General features: G+C 37.5%; 1 protein-coding gene across 1 annotated transcript; it reads right to left on the bottom strand.

Moving 5' to 3' along the window:
* Positions 1-216: 216 nt before the first annotated feature.
* Positions 217-1,155, bottom strand: OR2M7 (olfactory receptor family 2 subfamily M member 7). The gene has a single exon (XM_019039444.4). The coding sequence runs from the start codon at positions 1,153-1,155 to the stop codon at positions 217-219; it is 939 nt and encodes a 312-aa protein (XP_018894989.3).
* Between the last annotated feature and the right edge of the window lie 24,178 nt (positions 1,156-25,333).

Here is a 25,333-nt window from a genome sequence, read left to right as displayed (position 1 = left end):
ATGGAATGTCTTTATTGAAAATGCCTTATATTGTAGTCATAACTGAATTGAATATAAAAAAATCTAAAATAGTTTATCTGAAATAAATTATACTGGTACCCATCAATATGTTGAGCAATGCACACAATTAGTGATATTTTTAGGACTTAATAGAAAAAGAGAGACAATAAAAAGAAGAATTTAGCAGACAGCAAAACATGAAATTTATGAGGTAACTCAATCTCCAGACTTGCCCTTTCCTAAGATTTTCGTTAATGCTCTGGTCACTTCCTTGTTGCGGAGGCTATAAATGAGAGGATTAAGCATGGGAGTGAGGATGGTGTAGAATACAGACACCATCTTGTCCTGCATAGGAGAATGATGAGATGTGGGCTGAATGTACATGAACAAACCTGCTCCATAGTACATTCCCACCACCATGAGGTGAGAGGAACAAGTAGTAAAAGCTTTGCGACGACCCTCTCCAGATCCCATGTGAATGACAGCCAGAATAACTCGAGCATAGGAAGTGATGATGATTGCAACAGGGAAAACAAGCATTACTATACAGCAGATGAAAATAACCTCTTCAAATATTGATGTGTCATTGCATGAGAGGATTAGTAGGGAAGGGAAGTCACAGAAGAAGTGGGCTATTTCCCGAGACCCACAGTAGGAGAAGGAAAATGTGGCTACAGCATCAATGATTCCATCTGTAGAGCCCAGGATCCAGGAGACGGCAGTCATAAGTCCACAAATTTTGGGTCTCATGAGATTGGTGTATCTTAGAGGGTGGCAAATGGCAGTGTAGCGGTCATAAGACATAACAGCCAACAGAAAGCATTCGGAGCCAAGCAATGATATATAGAAGAAAATTTGTGTGGCACAGCCAGCCATAGAAATGGACTTGCTGCCAGACAAGTAGTTGAAGGCCATCTTGGGTACAGTGGTGCAGATGAGCACGAGGTCCATGAGGGACAGTTGGCTGAGGAGGAAGTACATGGGGGTGTGGAGCTGGGTGTCCAGGTAGATGAGGAGAACCATGAGGGAGTTTCCCATGAAGGCCACTGAAAAGATGACCAGGACCAGAAAGAAGAGGAAGGTGTGGGTGGGGCTATGATTGAAGATTCCCAGGAGGAGGAAGTCAGAGTTGAAGGTCTGATTCTCCCATGCCATGATGAATATGCCTGTTACCTAGCACTGCAAAAACAGTTCATTAATTTGATAAACATTTACTCAGTGCCTTATAAAGCATGTGATTATGGTAAATTCTGTAGTTTGGTGATCAATACAGGATGGCCAGAATTATAAAACTCAAAGTTTAAGAATTATGGAATCATAAAGAAATATGTTCTCTCAGCAGTGTCTCACTTATAAAATTATGGAGCTTGTCCTAACTTTTCTTCTAAGCATTCTTTTTCTCCATTGAAAAATTACAATAACAATATCTACTACATGATCAATGGAGTTTTTCCAAAAAGAATATGTCTCCAAAGCAAACAGTTCCTAAAACATCAGAAGCCTGTTACAGGTAAATTGATAGAGAAATTCAGGTTCAGTCACCATGTGACCAACACAATACTAGAAATGGACAATAAATTTGTGCCTTTATTCACATGATAGTAGGCATTTTTCCTACCAGAGTTAAAAAAATGTGTATGTTTACCTATTACTTTACAGTTTAAAGTATTTGATCTATACTTTATAGTAAGTTTTCTATACAGTAAGTGGATTCACTGAAAAGATTTTCAATTATACAAATCTAAGACATATGCTCTTTTTTCTATAGCCCAGTGTGATGCATTGAATTATGTTTCTTCCCCAAAAGATAGCATGTGAGCTTGTTTACAAATACATAAAGGGTATAATTAGTTAAGGTGAGGTCAAGTTGGAGCAGAGTGGGTCTCTCTAATTCAATATGACTCATGTTCTGATAAGAGGGTGGCCATGTGAAGACTGAGACACTGAGGATACCATGTGAGAGGGGAGGCAGGGATTGGAGTGGTGCATCTACAAATCAAGAAATGCCAACAACTGTTAGTTATAACAGGAACCTGGGAGAGAGGAATGGGACAGATCCATCCTCTTAGAGCCCTCAGAAGTGTCCAACCCTGCTGACAACTTGATTTCAGATTTCTAGACTCCAAAACTTTGAGAGAATAAATTTCTATTGTTTTAGGTAACCTGTTTGTGATTTCTCTGTACTGGCATTCGTAGGAAATTAATACATCCAATATATCCTATAGAAAATAAGTAGAGATAAAAACAGAAATTAGGAAAAGCATGAGATTCACCTTTTCAACAACATTTATGAAGCCTGGCTATGTGTTGATCACTGGGGCTACCACAGTGACCAGAATAAAGAAAGCCCGTGTCCATACAGGTCATAGTGAGTGTGATCAGATGATGATTATAAAACACTTTATGTCATAAGAGGATAAATGTTTTGGAGAAAAGTAAGTCAAAGAAGCGTGTTAGAAATGCACTAGTATGCTCATCTTTGAATAAAGTAGTCAAGGGAAACCTCACACATCTAATGGCTTTTGGCAAAGACTCTGAGCAAGTGAGAAAGACACCAGATCACAGGAAAGGGTTGTACGTCTATAAATTCCACAAAATGAAATGCAATAAATAGAACATACACAGAGAAAATAGAAATGTGTGGAAGATTTTGGGAAAACATAGGGTTTTCTAATTTAGAGTTACGTTTCTTGTATGTTGTGGCATTTAGTTTTTATTGTGTGAGATAATAATAAATGTATGAGCAAAGCCAATATGTGAAGGGAGATTATTCCAGGCAGTAAAAAATGATGTCATAAACAGAAAGACAAGCCTGGTGAGTAGACTCACTTGACAGAAATGTACTTTTTTCATTTATTCATGCATCACATTTTAATGAAGAGACTGAAAACAACAACATCAATGAAAGGCGAAAAATCTAGGAGCAGCAAGGAAGTTAGAAGAAATCTGCAGAAGAGACGGAATCTGGAATTTGTCCTCATGGGTTGAAATACAATTTTTTCAATAGGGAGGTAGTAAAGTATACCTTTTTGAGTTTTATTTATTTATATTAATTGTGAATAATATTGGTAAGAAAGAAAAAAAATACTCGAGCAGAGTTTTAAGTTTTCATTCAAGAACAACCTAACAAAACATACCTCTTCAGTGCTGGGAAGACAGAGAAGGAATCTCCATAAGAGACTCTCATGAGATTAGAATGGCAATCTCTAAAATAAAAACAAATCATTTTTGTCAATCAGCATGAAGAGAGAAACAGGCTTCAACCTCCTCCCTTTCTGGTTTTAAAACAAATGGTTATCAAGAAGTTGGATAAACCTGATCAGTGGTAGCTCAGATCCAGGTCCAGTCAATGTCTTGAGAATGAGAAATGGGCATCTCTGGGATCTTCAGTGTTGGGGGTTTCCTACCAAAGGGTTCCCTTGTGTTGTCCTCAAGAGGAGGTGGGCTTTTAAGGTCAATCAGGGGAAAAGACGTTGTATTGCCTCAATAATTTCCCCTGCTTATGAGCTGAATTCACTTCAAGAAAATAACTCATCTCAACTTACTTTATGGAACCACCTATTTTGACCATCATACCGTAGCTGTCCCAGTTTTCTTGATCTTGTCAACTGTTATAATACACAATTTATCCAAACTAAACTGTATTACCTCAAATTTCCATCATAATTTTTCTTTAACTTAGTCTGAAATATTACTCCAAGAAGGAAGCTATGTGGTCAAGTTTGCTTCTCCCTATGCTTCTTTTTCAGTTGGCAAAGTGTTCTTTACATTTGGGAAACACTACTCCCAAGTCACTAAGTTGAGATAAAATGGTGATTAATTCTACTTGATCACTTAGACGTTTCTACCATATGTTTTACATTCCATTGAATGATGCAGCATTAAAACAAAATTGATTACAAATGTAAATCTACATATCCCTCTGAATTGTCTCAGTCACATTAGTTTAGGCTAAACTTATATAAATGCACACTTATTTGTCTCGTATTTTTCACCTCCTTTCATTGCCTCAAAATTCTCTTCATACCCACATGCTAAAATTGCCTTCCTTGATTTTGTGCTGTCACAGAGAATGTGGAAAGATATATCACAAATTTATAACAGTTTATAAGTGAGAAAATTGAAAATATTGAGCACTAGATTGCCCTATGCCTTCTATATTAAGATCCATATGAACATTCATTCAGTAAAATTCTATAAAGAAAAATAATATTGTTTCTAATGAGAAATTTGACATTCCTTCTAAGTTAGTAAGATACATATGACAGATTGTGCTTACCTTTAGGCACCAGGAATATGAGACCCAATCCTGAAGCTCAGTGTAAGTTATCCAGAATATAAACAATCTGAAAATGCAGTGAAGATAACATTGGGATTCCAAGAGGTATTTGTATATATTCCTATAAAAATGGATCTGTGGTGAAATATAATTGCAACTCCAAATTATCCAGGACTCTTCACTGCCAAAAAAAAAAAAAAAAAAAAAAAGCAGAACATTTAGAGCTTCAGCTCTGTACTAGGAGGAATATAAAAAGCAGCTTTTTCAGAATGGTTCTGAAATTATGACATCTTGTTTTTTATTTTTTTAGAATACCTATTGATATTTCAAAGGTATTCACATAATGAGGTACAACATTTTGAACTCTGCATTAGACATTGCCTACCAAGTATTTTTCCCTTAGTTGTAATTTTATGCTTCTAATTTTATTTATTTTATCTAATCTACATTGTTTCTGTTGTAATAAACTCCATCATTTTGTAAAAAGATGGTGCATACATTCAGTATTTTTAAATGTCTTTTTTATATATTGACCTCATCATATCTGGAAGAGGAGTCATCAGATTTCGTTACACTGTGATACTGTGCACATGCCCAGAGCAATAGTAACACAGAAACCATGAAAATCTACGTGAGAAATTGAGAAGGCACTGAGTGAGATGATGGAAAAGAGGCATCAAGAGGCCAGAATTTGACCAAAAAAAAAAAAAAGTAAAGCATTACGTGAAATAATGTCAGACAGCATGTGTAATCCACTGTGTAATCAACTGAAGTTGCTAAAATGACTTTACCCTTTTGTAATAGGAATAATCAGGAAACAAAACAAAACAAAAAATCTCTCATATTAGCAAAATGAGCATAGCAATTTTATTTGTAATATGAAAATGCAACCTGCATGTGCACTGGCAATGGAATTTATAACTATAACTACAAGAAGTAGCATTCATGAATCTCACAAATAGAATGTTGAATGAACAAAGTAGATCACAGGGAATGCCCTCATGAATCCTATTATAGTAATTTAAACATACATATAGAAACCATTTATTAAGTGCAGCAATCCTGGAATAATGGTTACCTGCAAAATGGGCTTGAAAGTTTACACAATGAGAGAGAATTGAAGTGTTTTTTCAAAAGCATTGGTAATATTTTAAAGGATTTTACAAAATGTATATCTACCTTTTTTTAATAAACATTTTTGTATACTTGAACTTTAATAAAATATATGTAAATATATGTAAATGTCTTAGAAGGGCACATGACAAATGTAAAGCATTCATTAATACAGGTCCAGGATTCCTTATCCAAAATGCTTATGACCAGATGTGTTGCAGATTTCAGACTTTTTCAGGCTTTGGAATATCTACATGTAGATAAAGAGATATCCTAGGAATGGACTCCAAGTGTAGAGACAAAATTCATTTATGTTCAATGTATACCTTATACACATAGTCTGAAGGTAGTTTTATGCCATATTTTAAAATAATTTTGTGTAAGGGAGAAAGTTTGTGTACACTGAACCATCAGAAAGCAGGAATGTCACAATCTCATGTCAGCACTCAAAAAAATTCCGATTTTGGAGTACTTTGGATATTAGATTTTTGGTTTAGGGATTCTCATCCTGCATGAGCTACAATTGTTAAAAGAAAAGAGAATGTGGTCAAAACATTCAAATCACGTCCAGTTCTCATCTTTTACTTTTCTCCTCTGATTCCTATTCACTGTCAATTTATTTCTCAAATCTAGAATACCAGGATATGAAAAACAAAAAATATTGTATTTTATACAATCTTTCATATTGATAAGCTGGGAGAGGTAACCACTCATTCTGCCTCAAGTTGTACCACATTTCTCAAAGTAATATTGCACGAATAAAGTAGAACAATGTTTATAAAATTCTTAGCACACAAATGACGTAAGAAATGAGATCAATCATCACCATGTTCAGCAGAAATTTTCACACTAGCTTATAAACAGTCTTGTTGGGGCTTGGTTAACTTACCTCTTAGTACTGATCTGAATAGTGTGTATTTTCAATGAGACTGTAGGTTCCTGGGAAGGCAAAAATATATAAATATCTTACATGTCTTTATATTTCCATCATCAGAAGAAAAGCACCTAACTTACAATGGGTATCTTTATTGTTATTGAAAAATCAAAGGACACAAAAATTTAAATTTTTAGCCCTTGGGGAATCCATTCCCTTGTCTTTAATTATCGAAGTTTGTATTTCCTTCTATCTCCTCTTCTAGGTCGTGAAGCAGAATTAGCTTCCTTTTCTTGAAAATACTACAAAGATGATAATGACTCTTTCCTTGCAGATTAGTGTAAACTTTCTGAAACCTCTCCTTCCTCTCTCTCACATGATGAGGTAAAAAACACCAAGTGCTTTCTGTGCAACTGGCACTGTGGTTTAAAAAAAAAGTGGTTTGTAAATTCACATGACACCTACAACCATCGTGTGTACCAGATACCCTTATTAGACACCTGAATATATTATTATATATTATCTTTAATTATATTCTCATTTTTTTGCATGATGAAACTAAGGGCAGAAGCTTAAGTAAATTGCCCGAAGTTGCAAATTCAGTAGCAAATGGCAGTCAGGGCGTTCCAGAGCTGGTTCGTCCCTCTTCTATGGCTTATCTTCACTCTCCCTTCTGCTCCATCATCAAAACAAGATATGCTTAGGTAGAATTGGCATTTATAACATCTTGATGTTCTCAACATAATTCTAATTTTATTTATATGTTCCTTATATGTTTTCTATCCCTTAAAACTACTGTATATATTTTCTGTAAAATTTATTCTTATTAAATAGAAATGTTCATGGGTATTTTATATTTTGTTGCTCTAGTGTATGGAATATTGTTTCTATTACTTTTTCTATTTGTTTTTGTTAATATGTAGAAATCTATTAATTGTTTGTAGATCTTGAATCTTAGAATGTCGTTTTTTATTTTTGTATTTCTTATTGCAGAGAAAAATGTTACATACAATGCATAAAACAACTTCATATTTCTTTCCAATCTTATCTATTTTTTCTTACATCACTTGATTAAAATATATATAATTAAAAGGTTGAAGAATAATATTAGTGAGTAGGTGACCTTTAGCGATTATGGTTCACCATTGGGTATAGTGTTTGTCTGAGGTTTTGGTAGATATATTCACCAATTTAGCAAAATCCCATTTTACTTCTTTTACCAATGCTTTGTTCAACAAATGTTCACTGAATCATATTGAATGATGCCCTGCTTTTACTGAGATAATTGTATTGTTTTTCTTAAATTGTTCTAAGCCTGAATTACAATGATAGCTATTTTGTATCTTTAGAAATATTTCACCGGAAGAAAATGTATAAAATATGAAATGCCAATGTACTCATCGCCAGCTTAGAATAAAATATTAGAAGCCGGGCATGTTGCCTCACACCTGTAATCCTGGCGCTTTGGGAGGTTGAGGCGGGCAGATCACTTGAGGCCAGGAGTTCAAGACCAGCCTGGCCAATATGGTGAAACCCTGTCTCTACCAAAAATACAAAAATTAGCCAGCATGGTGGCACAGGCCTTTAATCTTAGCTACTTGGGAGGAGACTCTCTTGAACTTGGGAGGTGGAGATTGCAGTGAGCTGAGATGGCACGATTAATATTAAAGAGTATTAAACCACATGGTTACAAGGTCCCACAGTCGGTCGTCTGAAGCTGAGGAGCAAGGAAGCCAGTTCGAGTCCCAAAGTTGAAGAACTCGGGAGTCCAATATTTGAGGGCAGGAATCATCCAGCACGGGAGCGAGGTGTAGGTGTGGGAAGCCAAGCCAATCTAGGCCTTTCACATTCTTCTGCCTGTTTTTTATTCTGGCAGAGCTGGCAGCCGATTAGATTCTGCCCACCCAGATTAAGAGTGTGTCTGCGTTTTCTGACACACTGACCCAAATGTGAGTCTCCTTTGGTGACACCCTCAAAAATACACCCAGGATCAATACTTTGCATCCTTCATCCAATCAAGGTGACATTCAGTATTAACCGTCACAACAGAAAATACAAAACTGCAGTTATTACATTGATTTGTATCTAGCAACATTACTAAATTTACATTTAGTAATCTAAATTTAGCATTTAAATGTAAATGCTAAAAGAATTTTATTATCTTTAGCAGTACTTTTTTTGCATCTTACTAAACTTTTAAAGCCAGGATCAACTAGTAGTCTTCAATTTTACATTTTCTAGTGGAGAAAATATAAATTGCTTCTTGTACTATGGAAAATGTAATTTTAATTTTATAACAAATGATATATTTATTCAGATATTATGTAGTTTTAAAGCTTTTTTGGAAACATTCGCAAAGTTATTCAAAAGTTGCAATAACTACACAAAATTTTTCTTCTCTGAACCATTGGAGATTTGATCCATTGCTCTCTAATATCTTAGTGGCTTTCCTACAGAAAGAGATCTTTCTCCTACTGCCCAAATCATGAAGCTATCCTCAATACTTTACCACCCTCTGGTCCACAGACCCCATTAAATTTTTCCAACTATCCCAATAATGCCTCTCATATAGCAAAATCATCAAAGTCAGATCATGAGTTGCCTTTCTTTGTTATGCCTCTTAAGTGTCCCTGACTCAGGAAAAGTACCTGAGTCTGTCTTTAATGAGATACTGCTTTTTAGTTTTGTTTTTTGTTCTTGTGATAAAATATACATAATATTAAATAATCTTAATTATTTTTAAGTATACAGTTCAATAATGTAAAGTACATTGACATGGTTGAACAAACAACCTCCAGACATTTTTCATTATATGCAACAAGGCTCTCCAACCCTGGGGCCACAGAGGTGTGCCGGTCAATGGCCTGTTAGGAACCAGGCTGCACAGCAGGAGGTCAGCAGAAAGCAAGCATTGCTGCCTGAGCTCTGACTCCTGTCAGATCAGCACTAGCATTCAATTCTCATAGGAGCCTGAACGCTATTGTGAACTATGCATGGGAGGGATCTAGGTTCCTGGCTCCCTATGGGAAGCTAATAAATGACTGATGATCTAAGGTGGAAGAGTTTCATCCTGAAACCATCTCCTGCCAGCCCTTGCCACATCAGTGGAAAAATTGTATTCCATGAAACCACTCCCTGGTGCCTAAAAGGTTGGGGACTGCTGGTAGATGACATTAAACTGTACCCTCTAAACAAAAACCACACAATTCCTTTCTTTCCTTACCTTTGGCAGCCACCATTCTACTGTCCGTCTCTATGAATTTGAGGTTCCCTAGGTACCTCATATAAGTAAAATCACACCATATTCGCCCATTTGTAACTGGCTTATTCTACTTTGTGAAACGGTTTCCTTGTCTGGGGTAAATACCTACCTGAGGTTCATTGTCTCAGGGTCAAGGAAATCAAGGATGTGGACACACAAAGAGTGAGGTTAAGAGTGGAACTTCAATAGGCGAAAGAAAGAGAATAGTTCTCTTGCTGCAGAGAGGGGTCCCAGAGAAATTAGTACCAGATCTGTGGTAAAAGGCAAGGTTTTTATGGATGCCTGGGGAAGAGGTGGTGTTTGATTTACATAGGGGACAAATGATTGGTTGGACCAGGTGTGCTGTTTGCATAGGGTGCAAAAAACTGGTTAGAATTAAGTGTGCCATTTGCATAGGGCATGAATTGCTGACCACCTCCACACTAATCTTTTATTATGCAGGCTAATTTTTGTACTTTTAGTACAGACAGTGTTTCACCATATTGGCCAGGCTGGTCTTGAACTCCTGGCCTCAACTGGTCTGCACCATGTAGCCCATTCCTTTATTGTACATGTGATAACAAAAAAAAGAGAGGGTGGAGCCTCCATTTTGGACTTGCCTGGCCCCCAGGTAGCCCTTTTTTCTATTGGCATAGCAGCCAGCATTTCCTCGTGCAAGCTTCCGCTGGCATATCTGCGTTTGCAGCTCTGATTTCTCAGACTGCTCTTTGTTTAAAAAAATAATTTCTTGGGCTGCTTTTAGTTAAAAGGAAAGCTCTGCTGAGGACTCTTTTACCATCACTATCTGACTAAATCATTTCTTTCTAACTCCTGTATCATGATAGCCTCAAAGTTTACCCATGTTATATAGCATGTATCAGAATTTCATTTTTAAAGCTAAATATTTTTCCATTGTCTGGATCCACCACAGTTTGTTTATCCATTCACTTATTGATGAACACTTGGGTTGCTTCCACCTTTTCGCTATTGAAAATAATGTTGCTATACTATTGAAAATAATGTTGCTATAAACATGAGTGTACAAATATCTCTTTTAATTCCTCCTTTCAAATTTTTGGAGTGTGTACCCAGAAATGAAATTGCTGGAACATATGACAATTCTGTAATATTTTTAATGTATCTACCATAATGTTTTCCCTAGCAGCAGCACCACCTTACACTCCTATATCTCCATCAGCAGTGTGCAAGTGTTCCATTTTTTCTACATCCTTGCCAACATTTGTCTTTTTCTGTATTGTTAGTTGGTTTTTAGAGTAGCCATTCTTACTGGTGTGAAGTGTTATCTTACCGTGGTTCTGATTCGCATTCCCCTAGTGTCTTAGACTATTCAGACTGCTATAACAAAATGCCATAACCTGGGTAGTTTATAAACAACAGGAAATTATTTTTCATAATTCTGAAGAATGGGAAGTCCATGACCAAGGTACTGGCAGATTGGGTGTCTTCTAAGGGCCCACTTACTGGTGTATAGATAGTGACTTCTTCTTGTATCTTCACATGGCAGAAGGTGCTAGCTAGCTCTCTGGGGTCTTTTTAATGAAAGCACTTATCCCACTCATGAGGGCATCCCTCATGAACTAATTATCTCCCCAAGGCCTCATCTTCTAATACCATCACCTTGAAAATTAGGATTTCAGCATATGAACGGGGGTGGGGGTATAAGTGGTGAGTACATTGCACCTAATGATAAGAGATGTTGAATATCTTTTCACGTGTTTATTGACCACTTGTACATCATTTTTGGAGGAAATGTCTCTTCTGTCATTTTCCCATTTTGGAATAGGATTATTTGTTTTTATGTTGTTGAGTAGTAGCAGTTTGTTTTATATATACTGGAAATTATGCACTTGTTGGATATAAGATTTGCAAATATTTGCTTCTATTTTATGAAATTTCTTTTCACTCTATTGATTGTGATTTTATGCATGAAAATTTTAAATTTAATGTACAGTAATTTATCAATTTTTTTGTTCACAAAACTTTTGGTGTCATATCCAATAAATCATTGCCAAATCCAGTGTCATGAAACTTTCTCCCTATGTACTTTTCTAAAAGTTTTACACTTGTCATTATTAAATTTAGAATTTGGTTCATTTTTTAAAATCTTAATTAACACATAATAATTGTATATACTTATAGGATTCAGAGTGATACTTCAATACATGTATACACTGTGTAATGATAAAATCAATGTAGTTAGCATATTTATTAGCTCCAAACTTTTATTATTTATTCATGTTGTAAACATTCTATATCCTCTCTTCTAGCTTTTAGAAAATATGCATTATTGTTAATCGTATTCAACCTAGATAACTATAGAACATTAGAACTGATTCCTTTTCTCTAGCTGTAGCTTTTTATGTACTTTTTAAAAAATTTACTTCAGTAGTTTTTTAGGGACGAGTGGTCTTTGGTTACATAGATAAGTTCTTTAGTGGTGATTTCTGAGATTTTGGTGGACCCATTACCCAAGCAGTGTGCACTGTACCTGGTGTGTAGTTTTTTCATGCCTCACCACCCTCTCACCCTTCCCCTGACTCCCCAAATTCCATTATGTCATGCTTATGCCTTTGCACCCTCATCACTCAGTTCCCACTTGTAAGTGAAAACATGTGATATTTGTTTTTTTATTTCTGAATAATGATCCTAGAATAATGATCTCCAGCTCCACCCAAGTTGCTGCAAATGATATTTCATTCTGTTTTATGGCTGAGTAGTATTCCAAAGTATATATTTACTACATTTTCTTTATCCACTGTTTCATGTGCATCCGTGTGAAGAGACCAGCAAACAGGCTTTGTGTGAGCAATAAAGCTTTTAATCACCTGGGTGCAGGCGGGCTGAGTCCGAAGAGTGAGCGAAGGGAGATAAGGATGGGGCCATTGTACAGGATTTGGGTAGATAAAGGAAAATTACAGTCAAACGGGGGTTGTTCTCTGGCAGGCAGAGGGGGTCACAAGGTGATCAGTAGGGGAGCTTTTGAGCCAGGATGAGCCAGAAGAAGGAAGTTCACAAGACAATGTCATCAGTTAAGGCAGGAACCGGCCATCTGGATGTGTACATGCAGGTCACAGGGGATATGATGGCTTAGCCTGGGCTCAGAGGCCTGACATTCCTGTCTTCTTATATTAATAAGAAAAATAAAATGAAATAGTGGTAAAGTGTTGGGACAGTGAAAATTTTGTGGGTGGTATGGAGAGATAATGGGTGATGTTTCTCAGGGCTGCTGCCAGTGGGATTAGGGGCGGCATGGGAACCTAGAGTGGGAGAAATTAAGCTGAAGGAAGATTTTGTGGTAAGGGGTGGTATTGTGGGACTGTTAGAAGAAACATTTGTCATTTAGAATTATTGGTGATGGCCTGGATACGGTTTTGTATGAATTGAAAAACTAAACAGAGTAAGAGAAGGAGAAAAACAGATATTAAACGTCTAAGAATTGGGAGGACCTAGTATATCTAATTAGAGTGCCTAAGGAGATTCAGCATAGTCCTGCCAGCAAAGATTATTTATTTACTTCAAGAGTTAAGAGTGGCAGTTTGGAGATAGCACCAGGAGATATCAGCTGTGATGGCTTGGAGTAACAGTGTAAACCAGCAGTGTAAACAAGAGCAGGGCATGTATGAGTAGTTGAGAGTGGTGAATAAGAGTATGACTAGACAGAAGACAGTACGGATGACAAGATTTTTGGGGCACAGTCCAAGTCGGTCTGGTGTCTGGAATGAGACTGGGGCCTAATAAAAAGGAGTGTCCATACAGGAGCTCAAATGGGCTGTACCCTGTAGCATTCCAAGGACAGGCCTGAATTCTGAGAAGGGAAAGTGCTAAAAGTATTGTCCAGTCCTCTTTAAGTTGGTGGCTGAGCTTGGTGAGGTGTGTTTTTAAAAGACCGTTAGTCTGTTCTACCTTTCTGAAGACTGAGGACTGTAAAGGATATAAAGGTTTCACTGAATACTAAGAACCTGAAAAAATGCTTGGCTGATTTGACTAATAAAGGCTGGTCTGCTATTGGACTGTATAGAGGTGGGAAGGCCAAACCAAGGAATTATGTCTGACAGAAGGGAAGAAATGACTGCGGTGGCCTTCTTAGACCCTGTAGGAAAGGCCTCTACCCGTCCAGTGAAAGTGTCTACCTAGACTAAGAGGTGTTTTAGTTTCCTGACTTGGGGCATGTGAGTAAAGTCAATTTGCCAGTCCTGGGCAGGGGCAAATCCCTGAGCTTGATGTGTAGGAAAGGGAGGAGGCCTGAACAATCCCTGAGGGGTGGTAGAATAGCAAATGGAACACTGAGAAGTGATTTCCTTGAGGACAGATTTCCAGGATGGAAAGGAAATGAGAGATTCTAAGACACGGGCTAGTGGCTCATAACCTACATGGAAGAGGTTATGAAATGACGACAGAATAGAATGGGCCTGTGAGGCTGGAAGGAGATATTTTCCTGGGTCTAAGAACCATTTGCCTTGTGTGGGAAAAGATTGATAGGTGGAAGTTTCAGCAGGGGAGTAGATGGGAGTGACTGATGTGAAGGAGAAAAACTGGCATGAGGGACAGAAGGTGGAAAGCTAGCTGCTTCTTTAGCTACCTTATCAGCATAAGCATTGCCCTGAGCAATGGGATCTGATGCCTTTTGATGGCCTTTGTGGTGAATGACTCCAGCTTCCTTTGGAAGTAAAGTGGCCTTGAGCAGAGTTTTTCTTAGAGAGGCATTAATGATGGAGGACACTTGTGTAGTGAGGAAACCTCTTTCAGCCTATATAACAGCATGGTGGTGGAGAATATGAAAGGCATATTTAGTCAGTATAAATATTGACACATAGTCCTTTTGCAAGAGTGAGGGCCTGAGTTAAGGCAACTAGTTCGGCTTGCTGAGAGTTAGTGGAGGGGGGCAGAGCAGTAGCCTCAATGATAGATATGGAAGATACTATAGCACAGCCTGCCTTTGCTGGTGAGTGGCGATTAGGCCTGGTGGAACTGCCATCAATAAACTAAATGTGATCAGGGTGAGGAACAGGAAAGAAGGAAATATGGGGAAATGGGGGTGAATGTCAGGTGGATCAGAGAGATGCAGTCATGAGGGTCAGGTGTGGTATCCGGAATAATGTGGGAGGCCGGATTGAAGTCCGGGCCAGGAACAATGGTAATTATGGGAGACTCAACAAAGAGTGAGTACAGCTGAAGGAGCCAGGGAGCAGAAAGTATATGCGTTAGGTATGAGGAAGAAAATAGATTTTGGAAGTTATGAGAAATGTAGAGAGTGAGTTGAGCATAGTTTGTGATTTTTAGGGCCTCTAAAAGTATTAAAGCAGTGGCAGCTGCTGCATGCAGACATGAGGGCTAGGCTAAAACAGTAAGATCAAGTTGTTTGGACAGAAAGGCTACAGGGTGTGGTCCTGGCTCTTGTGTAAGAATTCTGACTGCACTAACCATGCCTAGGAAGGAAAGGAGCTGTTGTTTTGTAAGGGATTGAGGTTTGGGAGATTAATCGGATACAATCAGCAGGGAGAGCACGTGTGTTTTTATGAGAATTATGCCGAGATAGGTAACAGATGAGGATGAAATTTGGGCTTGACTGAAGTAATGGGGGCTGTCTGTGAAGCTTGTGGCAGTATAGCACAGGTAATTTGCTGAGCCTAATGGGTGTCAGGGTCAGTCTAAGTGAAAGTGAAGAGAGGCTGGGATGAAGGGTGCAAATGAATAGTAAAGAAAGCATGTTTGAGATCCAGAACAGAATAATGGGTTGTAGAGGGAGGTATTGAGGATAGGAGAGTATATGGGTTTGGCACCACGGGGTGGATAGGCAAAACAATTTGGTTGATAAGGCAAAGATTCTGAATTAACCTGTAAGCCTTGTCTGGTTTTAGGACAGGTAAAATGGGGGAATGGTAAGGAGGGTTTATAGGCTTTAAAAGGCCATGCTGTAACAGGCGAGTGATAACAGTCTTTAATCCTTTCAAAGTATGCTGTGGGATGCAATACTGGCATTGAGTGGGGTAAGCGTGATTAGGTTTTAATGGGATGGTAAGGGGTGCATGATCGGTCACTAAGGAGGGAGTAGAGGTGTCCTATACTTGTGGGTTAGGGTGGGGAGATACAAGGAGAGGATGTGAAGGAGGCTTTGAACTGGGGGAAAAGGCGGCAATGAGGTGCGGCTGTAGCCCAGGAATAGTCAGGGAAGCAGATAATTTAGTTAAAGTGCCTCAGCCTAATAAGGGAACTGGGCAGGTGGGGATAACTAAAAAGGAGTGCTTAAAAGAGTATTGTCTAAGTTGGCACCAGAGTTGGGGAGTTTTAAGAGGTTTAGAAGCCTGGCCGTCAATACCTACAACAGTTATGGAAGCAAGGGAAACAGGCCTTTGAAAAGAAGGTAATGTGGAGTGGGTAGCCTCCGTATTGATTAAGAAGGGGACGGACTTACTTTCCACCGTGAGAGTTACTTAAAGCTCGGCGTCCATGATGGTCTAGGGGGCTTCCGAGGTGATCGGGCAGTGTCAGTCCTCAGCCACTAAGCCAAGAAGATCTGGGGAGGAGTCAGTCAGGGAGCCTTGGGCCAGAGTTCCAGGGGCTCTGGGAGTGTCTGCCAGGTGAGTTGAACAGTCTGATTTTCAGTGGGGTCCTACACAGATGGGATATGGCTTAGGAGGAATCCTGACCTGTGGGCATTCCTTGGCCCAGTGGCCAGATTTCCAGCACTTATAGCAAGCTCCTGGGGGAGGAAGTTCTGGAGGAACGCCTGGCTGCTGCGGTTCAGGTGTTTGGAAGTTCTTGTGTGCTGGAGATGTGGCTGGGGTTTGTCTCACAGTGGAGGCAAGGAATTGCAACTTTTTTCTATTATTGTACACCTTGAAGGCAAGGTTAATTAAGTCCTGTTGTGGGGTTTGAGGGCTGGAATGTAATTTTTGGAGCTTTATTTAAAGTCAGGAGCGGATTGGGTAATAAAATGTATATTGAGAATAAGATGGCCTTTTGACCTTTTAGGGTCTAGGGCTGTAAAGCATCTCAGGGTTGCTGCCAAATGAGCCATGAACTGGGCTGGGTTTTTCATATTTGATGAAAAAGAGCCTAAACGCTAACTGATTTTGGGAGAGGTCGGATAAAGAAAAAGGAGCATTAACCTTGACTATCCCTTTAGCTCCAGCCACTTTTTAAAAGGAAATTGCTGGGCAGGTGGGGGAAGGCTAGTCGAGGAACGAAACTGTAAGCTGGACCGGGTGTGAGGAGGGGAGGTGACAAAAGGATTATAGGGTGGAGGAGTGGAGGCTTGCTGATAAGGGTGAAGGACTAAGGCAGGCATCCCTGGGTGGTCTGACACCTCTGAAACATGGGTAGATAATCAGAGAGGTGTCCCTGCAATGATTAAACACCAAGGGAAGGCTGCCTTCCCAGTCCGTCACCAGCGCCGGAGTTTTGGGTCCACGGATAAAATGTGTCTCCTTTGTCTCTACCAGAAAATGAAAGGAATTGAAATTAAGAGAAGGGAGAGATTGAAGTGTGGCACCAAGATTGAAAGGAGAAAGAGGTTGAGGGATAGTGAGGGAGGTTGGAGAAGAGAGTAAAAAGAGGCCGCTTACTGGATTTGAAATTGGTGAGATGTTTCTTGTGCTGGTCGGTCTGAGGACCTGAGGTCGTAGGTGGATCTTTCCCATGGAGCAAAGAGCAGGAGGACAGGGGTTGATCTCCCAAGGGAGGTCCCCTGATCCCAGTCATGGCACCAAATTCCACGTGCATCCGTTTGAAGAGACCACCGAACAGGCTTTGTGTGAGCAACAAAGCTTTTAATCACCTGGGTGCAGGCGGACTGAGTCCGAAAAGAGAGTCAGCAAAGGGAGATAAGGGTGGGGTCGTTGTATAGGATTTGGGTAGATAAAGGAAAATTACAGTCAAAGGGGGATTGTTCTCTGGCGGGCAGAGTGGGGGTCACAAGGTGCTCAGTAGGGGAGCTTTTGAGCCAGGATGAGCCAGGGGAAGGAATTTCACAAGACAATGTCATCAGTTAAGGAAGGAGCAGGCCATTTTCAGTTCTTTTGTGGTGGAATGTCATCTGTTAAGGCAGGAACCGGCCATCTGGATGTGTACGTGCAGGTGACAGGGGATATGATGGCTTAGCTTGGGCTCAGAGGCCTGACACCCTGTTCAGTTGATGGACATTTAGGTTGGTTCCACATTTTTGCAATTGCAATTGCAAAATATGGAACTACGCATCTTTTTCCTATAATGACTTCTTTTCCTTTGGGTAGATACACAGTAGTGGGATTGCTGAATCAAATAGTACTTGTATTTCTAGTTCTTTAAGGAATCTCCATACTGTTTTCCACTGTGGTTGTATTCGTTTACATTCCCATGATCTAGTTGTTCCTTTGTGTCTGTTAACAAACCTCTCTATTGTCTCCTACCCCAACCTTCCAAGACTCCAATAGTCACAATTCTACCCTCTACTTCTGTAAGTTAATTTTTTTAGCTCCCATATATTAGAAGGGACATATAGCATTTATCTTTTAGTGCTTGACTAGTTTCATTTAATATAACGTCCTCCAGGCTCATCCATGTTGCTGTGAACGACAAGATTTCATTTTTTGTGTGTGCCAGCATAGTAGTCCATTGTGTATAAACATCACATTTTCTCTATTCATTTATGTGCTGATGGACACATAGGTCGATTTCATATATTGGCTTTTGTGAATGGTGCAATCTCAGATCACTGCAACCTCTGCTTCCCGGGTTCAAGCGATTCTCATTTCTCAGCCTCCCGAATAGCTGGGATTACAGACTTGTGCCACCATGCCTGGATAATTGTTGTTATTTCTAGAAGGAATGGGGTTTTGCCATGTTGGCTGGGCTGGTCTCTAACTCCTGGCCTCAGCCTCCCAAAGAACTGGGATTGCAGGCATTAGCCATTGTACCTGGCCAATTTTTAGTTTTTTGAGGAAGCTCTAAACTGTTTTCTGTAGTGGTTGCACCAATTTACATTCTTATGAAGTGTGCAAGGGTTTCTTTTTCTCCACATCCTCACCAGCATTTGTTATTGCCTGACGGTTGGATAAAAGCTATTCTAACTGGAGTGAGATGGTATCTCATTGCTGTTTTAACTTGTATTTCTCAGATAATTGATGATGTTGAGCACCTTTTCATACACCATTTTGCCATTTGTATGTCTTCTTTGTAGAAAATTTTTTCAGATCTTTTTCCCATTTTTAAATTGGATTATTAGACTTTTTCCTATAGAGTTGTTTGAGCCCCTTATAAATTCTGGTTACTAATCCCTTGTCAGATGGATAGTTTTAAAATATTTTCTCTCATTCTGTGGATTGTCTCTTTACTTTGCTGATTGTTTCCTTTGTTCTGCAAATACTTTTTATCTTAATTTGATCCCATTTGTGCACCTTTGCTTTGACTGCCTGTGCCTGCAGTGAATTGCTTAAGAAATCTTTGCCCAGTCCAATGTCCTGGAGAGTTTCCCCAATGTTTTCTGTTAGTAGTTTCATAATTTGAGGTCTTAAAGTCTTTAAATCATTTTGATTTTTTTATAAGCCAAGAAATAGGTGTCTAGTTTCATTCTTCTGCATACGGATATACAGTTTTCCTGGCACCATTTATTGAGGAGACTGTCTTTTCCCCTATGTATGTTCTTGGCATCTTTATGAAAAATGAACTTCCTGTATGGATTTGTTTCTTGTTTCTCTCTTCCATTCATTAGTCTGTGTGTTTGTTTCCTGGTTCTCTCTCCTGTTCTATTAGTCTATGTGTTTGTTTTTATGTCAGTATCATGCTGTGTTGGTTACTATAGCTCCTTAGTATAATTTTAAGTCAGGCAATGTGATTCCTTGAGTTTTGTTCTATTTGCTCAGGATTGCTTTGGGTATTCTGGGTCTTTTAAGGTTCCATGTATATTTTAGCATTTTTTTTTATTTTTGTGAAGAATGTTGTTATTTTGATAGGCGTAATATTGAATCTGTAGATTGCTTTGGGTAGTATAGACATTTTAACAATATTGATTATTCAAATCTATCAACAAGAAATATGTTTTCTTTCTTGTGTGTCCTTTTCAATTTGTTGCATCAATGTCTTACTGTTTTCATTGTGGAAGGATATCAGTTTTAATTTAGATGTTGGGCAGTTGTACATAAATTCCAAAGGGAACAGAATATAAGGAGGCATTTTCAACCTCCACTGGCTTTCCATTATGGACTGAACTATATTTTCCACTTTAGGTTGGAATGCCCTTGGCAGAGAGGGAGGTTCATCAGTTAGTTGGTGGCTTAGGGGTTCTATAAGTAAAGATTGAGAGATTAGGTAATTGTCCAATTTGCAGCAAAGGTAGTTTTGCTGAGGTTTAACACAGAGTTTTTTTTAGATCATAAAGTCTCAATAACATTTATGCTTTTCTGTTGCAATCCTTCTGAATAATGAGGTTGTCAAGGCTTTCTTCATTTTCTTACTACTGTGAGTGGTGAAAAGCCATGAATCTGAGGGATATTACATTTATCTGTGTTAGTATTTCCAGATGTACAAAACCAGTTTCCAAATGTACACTTTAATTTGGCCAAATTCATTTAACTTTGAGACGATGTTCTGAGCTCCTCCTGGGACTCTGGTGACATGTAGAGGTTTAGGATTGTATTCCTAAAAGACTTGCTAGGAATGTTGTAGTAATTGCAATATACTTATATAAACATAAACCTGATGACTGTAGTTACACAATAGAATTCCCACTGAAGTCTTTACATGAAGAAACACTGATGTTTCTGTCAGTCCTTTGAAAAATTGGTTGATCTACATTTGATCACTTTATATGACAAAAGCTATTGTTAAAGGACGTGATCCTATATCTAGTATATGAACATAGTGAGTATTCTTATTATTTATTATTATTATGATCATCATGCCTTTTCTTGACTCTATTTTTTTTTCTTTTTTTTGAGACAGGATCTCTGTTGCTTAGGCTGGAGTGCAGGGTACAATCTTGGTTCACTGCAGCCTCAACCTCCCTCACTCAAGCGATCCTCCTGCCTCAGCCACTCAAGTAGCTGAGATCACAGGAGTGCACCATCACACACAGATAATTTTTGTATTTTTTATAGAGATAGGGTTTGTCAGGGCTTGTCTTGAACTCGTGGACTCAAGGGACTGGCCTGCCTCGGCCCCCCACAGTGCCTGGATGACAGGTGTGAGCCACTGCAGCTGGCCCCTTGCCTCTATTTGACGCTTTCTGCTCACTCCTTTGCATTCTTTTTAAATTCTATTCAGGAAGATATAATGAATTACAGTTGAAAGCAAAACTATCTAAAGTTGCTGACATAACTCATCTAGTTTACAATTTTAGTGAAAAATCACTCAAACTAGTCCATAAAAGTGAATGGTTCATTCAATGTGAGAAACAAACACACAGGTAAACTGTGGCCATGAGCTGGAATAAAGCAATGAATCAGCAGGCCAAGTGCCACCCCCATTCCTACTATTTCTGAGACTGTGAGTTAAGGCAGGTTAAGGTGTCCAGAATAAAACAGGTAGTTTTCTTTCTGGTAACCATCAATTAAAATTTTAAAAATCATTTATTGACTGTATGTAGTCTCTGAGCAGTGTAATCAGGGGAGTGCATCTAAGAAGACTTAGTCATCTAAGATTGAACCTGAAAAGGAAAATTATAATTTGAAAGTAAGACAAAGAAATATAATATACAGCATAAAATTAGAATATTGTAAATATTCTAAGACATTTTTAAGATGGGTTACATTGTGTGTATATATCTATGATTTAAATACCGTGTTAAAAACCAGATTAAAATCTTATTCACTGTTCAATACCTTGCATCAGATCATGAAGTGAGAAATGTCAGACTCAGTCATAATTTGTTGAGTGATTAAATAAATAAATGAATATATGAGTAGATGAGTAATTTCATGAGTAATTTAATTAAAATTCTGATCAATTAATTTTCTTCTTTAAGTTCTACAAGATAGAAAAAAAATCTTCTATATTGTTTCACAGAAGAGTATATGTATTATGTATTTATTTTCTATTAAGGAAAATGCAGTCTATTTAGTGGCCATGTGGAGAACATTCATTCAATCATTCCACTTGGTCAAAATCACTACTTTAGGGTTTTTTTTAAGAGAAAGATAAAAATATTATCTATATGGACAAATTTGCTTACCTAGAGTATTTAAGTTGTAATTGATCAATGTAGGAAATGAAATTTTCAAATATATAATTTGATCATTTTGTTAATTTGAGGTAAGAATTGTAATTTATAAGGAAATACCTACCATACTACATGAGCAATAAGTTGAAGAATTTTCTTTACAGTACCTACCGTTTTAATTGTATGATAGTTTTGGAAATGTTTATATATAGTAAATTTTTAAGACCTGTATCACCATCATGTTTGATGGTTAAGATTATTGACAATAATTTAGAGAGCTAGTAAGTGGCTTAGGCAAGAAGCAAACCCTATTTTTTAGTCCAAAATTTTCTACTGTTGGAAGTATGTTATGTTGCCACATAGAAAGTCAAGTTTAAGGCCCCTATTATTATTGTACTGCAGTCTAGATCTTCCTTTAAATCCTTTAATATTTGTTTTACATATTTAGGTGCTCTGATGTTAGGTGCATAAACATTTACAATTGTTATATCCTATTGACGAATTGACCCTTTAATCAACAAAATAAAGTTTAAACCAGAGTTTATATCATAAATAACAAAATAGAAGAAATAAAATGATATTTCAAATGTTTAATGACTTCAACTTGTGGCAATGTGTAGCATTTTACCAACTTTAATATATTTACAGAGATTTAAGGTTGTGCTAGCAGAAGTCCATTTTCAGAAGACTTCAAACATCTACATATAAAAGCACAGAAATATAAGTACTTCTTACCAGGTCGAGTGATCTATTTTGACCAAACTAACGTAATTTGTTTAAATCAATTATTTAAAAAGCAAACTGTTTACTGATGGTGAATGACTACGAAATTCAGAAAACTTTGAAGTGCAAACTCTATTTCTTTATTTTGATTATCAATAAATATTGCTCCTAGGGAGAAAAATAGCTAGGTTGCTTAAATCTGGGATATAGGAATTATACATGTAGAGTAAAATTATAATTTATTCAAAATACAGGCACAAATGTTTGTATATATGCAAATAGCAACACAATATTCAATCTTAATAAATGTTACTGAATTCCATATACTAGGCTTTCTTCTCTAATCATGGATTTCCATACACTGGGTGTGCTCAGTCTACACCTCTTCTTTCAATGGGGGCCAGTTGTAGTAACTTTTCTAGTCATAACAACTCTTTAGCTCTTAAATGAAAGGAATATAAGGTTATTTTCCATAAATGCAGAGATTTATAAGCAGTATAGTTATAGTGGTAACGTTTCAATAAAACAAATTGTGGCTTCATTCGAAAGTGTTCCAGTTAAAACTTAAAAAAATACTTGCAGAGTATCAAAACTTTAAGGTATACTAACTGATATAACAAGGGATTCCCTTGTAATTTTATGTATCTATCTATCTATCTGTCTATCTATCTATCATCTATCTGTCTATCTATTATCTGTCTAACAATCAATCGATTGATATATCTATCAGCATAAGTCTTCAGATTTGCCAATTCAGACTTTTACTAGCAAGAAGAAAAATCTTTAGAATAATAAAATTTTAGACTAAAAATTAAGCAAATTTTAAAAGCATTATTTGTTGTCATAATCTTAGTTCTCTCAGGGTTAGATTATTATGTCAACCAGTGTTTTAAGTTTTATTCTAGCTTCATAATTCAGTCTCTCAAACTAATGTGTGGAGAAGTCAAGTCAGAGTAGCAAAAGTGCAAATTATTATTTGGTTTGGAAATACCAAGTTTAGTATAATTTATGAGATGAACTCAACAGATACACAGTGTGCTTCTCTTTACATAAAGCAAACAGAAAACCTTAGTTTGGAGTGAGAGTGACAATATGTGTTATATTTTCGTAGCAGTTTGCTGGCTTCCAAGCACTTCCACTTAACTAATCAACTCCCGTTCTTCCCTCAGCCACACACACCCTTTCTCATCCAGCATATTACCTTGTGAGTTTTTGTCAAAGCACTTCAAACTTTCTGGAATATTTTATTCTTTCTCACATGTTTAACAGTTCAGTGTCAGTCTTTTCTAATGAAATTTAAATTTCATGAGATTTAGGCACTTATTCTGTTTCATTTATTCACAAAACTCCTGTGATAGCAGCATTAGGTGTATATATTGATTGAACAATCAGTGAATCAAGGAATATATCACTGAATGAGCCCATATTGTTTAAATTGATCACAGTAGTACACACCATGATTCTGCTTTTACAGATGGAGGGAATTTTCCTTGGGTGAAGAATGTTGCCAACTTTACATGGCTGGTGAGTGGGAGTGATACAGCCCAAGCCTCCTGTCTCCCTCTTCTACAGTGAAGGTTCTGCTGAACCTTCCATGTGATAATTTGTCCTGCTTAAAAATATTTTGGACACATACTGTATTTACCTAATACAATAATACATGAAACTTATAGATGGTTAAATTCTAATTGGATCATCAACATAAAAGTATAAGAAAAAATTATCATTAGCTCATCATCATAAAAATATGAAGCCATTCTTCCCCCCCCCCTTTTTTTTTAAATTAGCCTTTATTTTAAGTTCAGAGGTACATGTGCAGGTTTCTTATATAGGTAAACTTGTGTCATGGGTGTTTGTTGTACAGATTATTTCATCACCCAGGTATTAATCCTAGTAGCCACTAGTTATTTTTCCTGATCCTGTTATTTGAAAACTGACAGAGTCATTCAACTGGGCACAGTCTCCAAGTTATCTGCTGAATGCAACCGGTGCAGAATAAGCACACGAGGTGGATGACTGTGGTGAAAGAGTAGCTGTTCAATCTGGACAGGTTTTTGCTTCCTGTGAAAAGAGAATAAAATACTAACTTTCAGGATTATTGAGAATCTTAAATTGACATGTGAATTTTATCTAGAACATGTCTGGTAGTCGTATGTGCCCTCAAAATATTCCTACATAGCAATAACAATATCGATGTTTCTGAAAATAATAACAAGAGACATTTGAGGAACATTCATGATGTCCCAGACAATTTCCTAAGGATTTTATAAATATTATCTCATCCTGACGAAGCACTATGACAGAAAGAACATTTTTTAGAGTTCTATAAAGGAATGGAGACTAAGCCTGTAACTAAAATGCCCATTTCACACTATGATGGAGACCAGTATTTTGAAGTAGCTAACTAAAAATCAAAGCTAGGATTTTAATCACTACAAATTATTGTGTATTTCCCCTCTATCTAAAGAACCTCAAGAAACTATCCATAACATAGATTTGTTCATTCAATTCTTAAGCATATAAAGACAATATCTTCGTGATGTGGGTGAACAGTTTTGTTCTCTGTATCAGAATCTGTATTGATAAATAATTAGTGATAAGTATATTTGAGTGAAATAACTTATTATTAAAATATTTATTTAATATCAAATATAAGTAAATAACTTTATCTGACCCATGGAGGACACTAAGTTGCATAAAATTTAATTTTGAACAACTTCTAAACAACAGAAACAACAACAAAGCATCTGCCCAATTTGAATATAAAGAATATTATGTAGGTTCACAGAGGACCACTTGATTTGCCTTCAAAAATGTAACGACCAACAATGTAGATTACAACTAGAAAGGGATCAAGACTACGATATTTAAGGACCATCTTTCCATCATTTGATTCTTCGTGAGTGTTCAGGATTTCTGTTTCCCAGATCCAAGCTGCATCATCCACCG

This window comes from Gorilla gorilla, chromosome 1, assembly GCF_029281585.2.
Source record: "Gorilla gorilla gorilla isolate KB3781 chromosome 1, NHGRI_mGorGor1-v2.1_pri, whole genome shotgun sequence".
In the NCBI taxonomy this organism is placed as follows: domain Eukaryota; kingdom Metazoa; phylum Chordata; class Mammalia; order Primates; family Hominidae; genus Gorilla; species Gorilla gorilla.
Note: the sequence above shows the minus strand (reverse complement) of the source record. Positions and strands in the feature narration are given on the sequence as shown.

Excerpts from the sequence above, each read along its gene's own strand:
- OR2M7 (XM_019039444.4), bottom strand. The coding sequence starts at position 1,155 with ATGGCATGGGAGAATCAGACCTTCAACTCTGACTTCCTCCTCCTGGGA.